General features: G+C 38.1%; 1 protein-coding gene across 6 annotated transcripts in view; it reads left to right on the forward strand.

Moving 5' to 3' along the window:
• The window catches only part of LOC120308079, a 53,606-nt gene extending 49,734 nt beyond the window's left edge, over positions 1-3,872 (forward strand). For 4 of the 6 annotated variants that reach the window (XM_039343554.1, XM_039343555.1, XM_039343557.1 and 1 more), the window contains 2 exons: positions 654-765; positions 2,545-3,872. In XM_039343554.1, coding sequence (XP_039199488.1) covers positions 654-765; positions 2,545-2,616 — 184 coding nt within the window. In that variant the 3' untranslated portion in view covers positions 2,617-3,872. The remainder of the gene's footprint in view (positions 1-653; positions 766-2,544) is intronic. The other 2 variants (XR_005556737.1, XM_039343558.1) reach the window with 2 other exon arrangements.
• The last annotated feature ends 2,866 nt before the right edge of the window (positions 3,873-6,738 follow it).

Genomic DNA, 6,738 nt, shown 5'->3' on the forward strand with positions numbered 1-6,738 from the left:
AGAGCGCAGGACAGCAAGGGCCTCAGAGTCCAAGATAGCATGGGTAACTATGGGTTAGGATAGCTGAGGTTTATCAGGATGCTGCAGCATTGCAGTGCACTGCGGGTTCTTCCTGGGGCGCTATGGCTTTTTGCCATGCTGTTAAGTTGGCTGAGTCCTCCAGGATTAGCTGTGGCTTAGGATTCAGATCTGTGGCATGCCAAGATGCCCCTGAGCCACAACATGGCAAGCAGCTCCAGGTCTGTGTGGTTCTGAGGTTGCTTTCCATCCTTCAGGGCAAGGTGCAGAGTGGTCCAAAGGGGAGGGAGATTGGTTAGGGGAGGGGAGCTGAAGAAGGAACCAAGCCCAGAATGGCTTTGATTGGGGTAGGTCTTCAGCAAGCTGGTGGAACTTAACAATGTCAGTGGGGCGTGCCAAGATTGCCATTGCTAAGCGATGTGGTCATGTGACATCCAGCAGTATGACCACAACACTTAGCGATAGAAATTCTGATCTCACTTGTGTTTGTAAATTGAGGACTACCTAGATTATGTAAAAACAGGATCTCCAGAACACAAAATCTCAGGGCTTCTATCAGCTACTTCATACCATGACGCCATGATAAATGGATGATAATTGAAGATATAATAACTAATACAGCTATTGGTTTCCAGTTTTGTTTTGCCTGACAGGGTTGAAGATGAGAAGTCATCTGCTGTTGGTGAGAAAAACATTATTGCTATGCCTTTATCTCTGGAAGATGCAGCCCTTTACCATCCTGTAATGGTAGGTTTTTTTTTCCTTTTTTCTTTTTTCTTTTTTTCATTATTTAATAATAATTCACAAGCTTACCAGTGGCATCTAAGTGCTCCCAGCGAGACAACTTTTCTAGACTGGTGGTCACCTCGATATTTTGAAAGCATACAGAAGTAGTCCTTGAGTTACAACAGTTCATTTAGTTACTGTGCGTGACTTAGGACCATTTTTCACACTTATGACAGTTGCAGCATCCTCATGGTCACGTAATCAAAACTTGCATGCTTGGCAACTGACACGTATGTATGACTGTTGCAGTGTCCCGGGGTCACCTTTTACGACTTTCTGACAAGCAAAGTCAATGGGGAAGCCAGATTCACTTAACAACTCTGTTACAAACTTATCAACTGCAGTGATTCACTTAACAACTAGGGCAAGAAAGGTCATAAAATGGGGCAAAATTCACTTCACAAATGTCTCACTTAACAACAGAAATTTGGGGCTCAATTGTGGTTGTAAGTTGAGGCCTGCCTGTACTGGATCTTCTCATAAATAGTTACTCCAAGGCTTGTCAATTCAGGGCTGTCCTGCTGGACATTAATCAAATAACACCCATTTAGAAGACAGAAAACAGGCAAAGTAACTTGCTGCTTTAGTATCATCCTTACATACTTCCTATCACCTCACCTTATTTTGGGGGCAGGAGGGTTGTTCCTGACCAGTGGGCACATTTTCAAACCTGATAGTGGGCAATAAATAGCCAGCCATCTTCCTTCAATTTTATTTTTTTTTAAAGAATGCCCAAAGGCAATATTTTCAATTTGACTCCATTTTAAAATTATTTTTTAAGAATAAAAGGAGCAAGGGGATTGATAGATGCCAAAGAAAATATCTGCAGGTGTACCTGCTGCCTACAGGAATTTGAGTAGGGGACGTAATAACTGATGGCAAATAAATAAACATCATCCACTGGCAGCTGAGCTAACATCTGTGAGAGCCCAGGGTTGTATAGTGGTTAAGAGGTTGGACTACAAATGGAGAAATCCACTTACAACTTAAGCCTCATTCCTGTAAACTCACTGGGTGACTTCGAGTCTCTTACTGTCTCTCAGCCCAAGCTCAGCCAATTACTGTTGGGAAAAAAATTAGAGGAGGAAATGCTCTTTTGCCCTTGGGGTAAAAGCAAGAGATAAACATAGCAATAATTAAATAAGTAAATATTCACTGTCTGCTCTCTGGCCATAGCTAGCTAGACAAGGAGCCAAGATACTGGAAAAAGCCCTCTGCCTCTATATCAGCTCAGTCACCATTCTTCTCCATACATCTATCCAGTTAATGGAAGAGGTATGAAAGAGAAATAATAATAATGTTACAGAAGAGTAAGACATTATAGAAAGGCAGATATGGTTTCAGGAACCGTGGTGAATTGAGAGAGAGGGATTGGAAATGAAAAAGGGTAAAGATTATTACTCTAGAGCAGGAACAAAAAAAAGCAGCCATAATGGATGTCTCTTAAACAATTAAATAAACTATAAAAACCCAATCAGTTTGATACTGATATCTGGAAAGAGTCTAAATATTTCACAAAAGGATTGATCTGCAAGCATCTTGAAAACAAGGCGGCAATTACCAGAATTCTGCATGGATATGTCAAAAATAAGGTTTATCAGATTAATCTTTTTTTATTGGATAACTGCCTTATTAAAATGCTGGTAATATTTACGTGCATTCTGATGTATTGGCTGTTAATTTGTTTAAATATAGGAAATATACTAGTTGATATACTAAAATCTTTTTAATATTATTTAGGAACCCAAGCAAATAGGCAAATATTGGACAAACTACACTGGCAAAAATCTCTTCAACCATGAAAAATATTAACTAAATATTTGGTCCTGTGAAAACATGCTATGGATACTTTGATCAACATGATTTATGACTGTTATGTGTATTGTATCCTTCTCATGCCACTCTTTCATTGTAATTCTCTAAATATGACTTTTTATACATATTCGTTCTTACTAATTATACGAATATTAATCATATTTGTAATTGTTCCATTGCTATCATGGTATTGCTAAGGTCTCTGAGAGCATCAGTACAGTTCTTTGTATTTTCCAGTAAATATATTTCAAATAAATTCCATTCAGTGCAAGCTGATACTCTTAATTCACATTTTCATGAATGAAGAGGAAGAGCCTTGAATGAATGTGCTTCACTGACTGTCTGCTCTTAAACATGCTTTCTGGCCAGTGTATCCATATGCAAAGGATTCTCTCTCAGATATTCTTTTAGCTCTGATCTTATTGCCTTCTCCACATCTTTGCAAGAGGTGATGAAAAACTTACCAGGTTGGCTTGAATTCATGCCTCATAAGTACTGTTAGAAGTAAATCTTCATCCTGGTTCATCCAAGCTGGGAATAAATAAGCAACATGACGACTGCTTTGGGAAGACTGTTACAGTTTATTGAAGAAGCAGAAAGATGGTCCTTGCAGGAAAGAGCAGAGGAGAGAAGGGCTGAGCACATGGGCAGTAGATTTTTATACCCCTCCAACTTTCTGATGGTTTTACATCTGCATTTGTATAGGGCTGGCTCTTGCTTGCGGCAAAGATTTGAGGCCAGGATTGGTTTCTGGTTTTAAAAATCCTTTTGAGGAAAAATATATTTTTCTGCCCTTTTAATATTTCCTTCTCTGGGCTAACTTCCCTTAGTACCATGTGCTCTTTTTCACGAAATTAACAGTTTTTGAACAGAGAGTTTTTGCACTCAGCAAACTGATCAAACTGATCCAAGTTATCTGCTTTTGTACTCCGGTCTGCTGGGTAGCTATAGCATGTGGGGGTTCCATGATGAAAGGCAGAGTGGCAGGGAAATAGGGAGACTGGATTGGGGTCAGCTCTTTACTCCTATCCCTATTCTTAGATTTTTGAAAGCTGATTCGAGCTGAAGAGGACTTTACAGTTTACAAATTCTCCACTTTTCCTTTCTATGACTCATGAGGGGGTTTGGATCATGGATAATAATAATAATAATAATAATAATAATAATAATAATAATAATAATAATAAAAAGTTGGAAGGGACCTTGGAGATCATCTAGTCCAACCCCCTGTTCAGGCAGGAAACCCTATACCATTTCAGACAAATGGCTGTCCAGTCTCTTCTTAAAAACTTCCAGTGTTGGAGCATTCACAGCTTCTGGGGGCAGGTTGTTCCACTGGTTAATTGTTCTGTCAGGAAGTTTCTCCTTAGTTCTAGATTGCTTCTCTCCTTGATCAGTTTCCATCCATTGCTTCTTGTCCTGCCTTCAGGCGCTTTGGATAATAGCTTGACTCCCTCTTCTTTGTGGCAACCCCTGAGATATTGGAACACTGCTATCATGTCCCCCCTCGTCCTTCTCTTCATTAAACTAGACATACCCAATTCCATCAACCTTTCCTTATATGTTTTAGCCTCCAGTCCCCTAAGAGTAGTCTTTGTTGCTCTTCTCTGTACTCTTTCTAGAGTCTCAGCATCTTTTTTACATCGTGGTGACCAAAACTGGATGTAGTATTTCAAGTGTGGCCTTACCAAGGCATTGTAGAGTAGTATTAATACTTCGTGTGATCTTGATTCTATCCCTCTGTTAATGCAGCCTAGCACTGTGTTGGCTTTTTTGGCAGCTGCAGCACACTGCTGGCTCGCACATATCCTTCCTGCAACTAATTGCCTCTCCCTGCTTGGCTACTGTTTCAGGCTCCTAAATTAACTTTAATCCAGCTTCTCAGAGAACTATAAAATTCTGATGCTGGCCTATACCAGTCTTCTTCAGTGTGATGCCATGCCTACTATAATCCCCATCATACGCAGATCTAATATTGGCAATATTGGAGTTTGTATTGCTATGTATTGGAATTTGTATTAACATATATGTTCCATGTTATTATCTAAATTATTCTTGGCAGTACAATTGGTTTGTCTATAAACTTTATAGATAAATATATCAATTCCCAGCTACAAAGAAATCAGCTAAGCTTTCGTGATTAGTTGATGAAAATGAAGGGTTGGAAGAAATATCTACTCTCTGGTGATTTACATTCTTCTGTTGTTTCTGCATTATAAAGAATGCAAAAAGAAATTGTTTTTCTTATTTAACAAAATAAATCAATCAATAAATTTAAAATTATGTAATTTGTCTAAAAGACTTCATTTCCACTGTCTGCAATTCAACCTAGAAAAGTATTACATGTTTGTTAAATTATATGTAAAAAATTTTTTTAGAAAGTATTAGGGATTACACATTTTAACTTAAGAGTCTTAACCATTGCTATTGGGATTGTGCTCCATCATTTATTACTTATAATCTACTCCACTATTGTTCATCCACTATTGTCCCCTTGTTGCTAATGTTCAATTGAGTATTCTATTTAAATGCTTTTTCCCCCCCTTTGGGGCCACTTAATGCTACTAGCCCAATTTTCTAATAAAGGAAAAATGTTGTTTTATATAGCTAAATGCCTATATTTGAGTATAATTGAGTTTGTATCATGCCTTACACTTCTTAGCCAAATTAAACAATATAATCCAGCTAAAATTTGTAGATAGCAAGTTGCTGTTCTGGTTCAACTGAATTATTGCCTTTCCAGCTATGACTAATTGCTGCTACTGAAGGGCAGTATCACGAAGAGGGTTTTTTGTTTTTATTTTTGTTGTTGGATTATGTAACAATTTTATCTTCATACTGAGTCTTGGATATCTTACCCAAGATGGCCAGATGTATTGCAGAATATTAATTAAAACTATATTATCAAAATATATGTGCACATCTCCCAGTATGATGTGCCAATGATTAAAACAATCAGAAATTTTGACTCAGTGGTCCTCTCAGTGAAAATCTTGAATTAAAAAAAAACCACTTTTTACACAACTCTTCCATTTGTTTTGATTCGCATCAAATGGTATTTACTAGATAGGAGTACCAACAAAACAAGATGCAATAGAACATAAGAAATTTGTTAAAGGTTAAAACTCTTGTGAGAGAAAAGCTTCTCACACAAAGCTATTTCAGACCATTGACTTTTCTCCTCCCCCCAGCTTTTTTTTTCCAGTCTACGTTTGCATAATCTTTCCATCAAATAAGCCTTTTAACTATTATCAGCAGAGTTTGTGAGTTTATTTTTCAAAAACAACAGCAACACTGGTGCCATCTGCTTGCAATATGCACCGATAGACGCAGGGGGAAAAAAGCCCTATTTTTCTTAAACTGTCCTTCATGAATATTTCTTAACTCTTAAGTAGCCCTTGAAAAAGAAGTCCTCCCCTAGAATACATCTGAAACCATCCCTAGATCCTAGAGATGTGTGAAGGTTTGGCAGTATATTGCCCTCCGGGTATGTTAAGTACTTTAAAACTTCCTGGCTGTTTCCTGTAATTAAAGCCTCACTTTCCCTGTTTTGCTCCCTGATTTTCCTGTTTCCACATCATCTAATTTGGTAGGTTGCCAGTGTTCCAAGACTATCAAACTTCGCTTCCCCCCCTCCCTCTCTACCACCCAGTAATCGGAAGCCAAGTTCATTTTGGCTTCATTTGGAGCAGGACAATGGAATTAATATTGGTAGACAAAGACACTAAAGTACAACCAAAAGGCATGGCTGTAAACATCATGTGATTTTCATAGACAGTGACAAAAGGCAAACTTTTTCCAACCTTCTGCTTTACATTGGTAGAAGGAGTAGTGAGTGTGATTTAACTAGGAATCAAAAACAAACTTCAGTGATAGAACAACAATTCACCAAACAAAAATTTAGCAAAAGCACATGTAGATAAATTGCATCGACATAATAAGCATCATCATCATCATCATTCAAAGCTGTGAATTATTTTCCAGCTCTGGAATGCATATCGCTAATAAATTCTGCAAGGATAAAATGTGCTGCTTCCTAGAAGCAGCCTATATTCTTTTCCTCTTTTATCACCCCAAGGCGGCTGACTCCAGATTGCATTCTACTACAGTAAGTTGTTA

Source organism: Crotalus tigris, unplaced genomic scaffold (assembly GCF_016545835.1).
Source record: "Crotalus tigris isolate CLP2741 ecotype Arizona unplaced genomic scaffold, ASM1654583v1 scf7180000017863.408763, whole genome shotgun sequence".
Classification (NCBI taxonomy): Eukaryota; Metazoa; Chordata; class Lepidosauria; order Squamata; family Viperidae; genus Crotalus; species Crotalus tigris.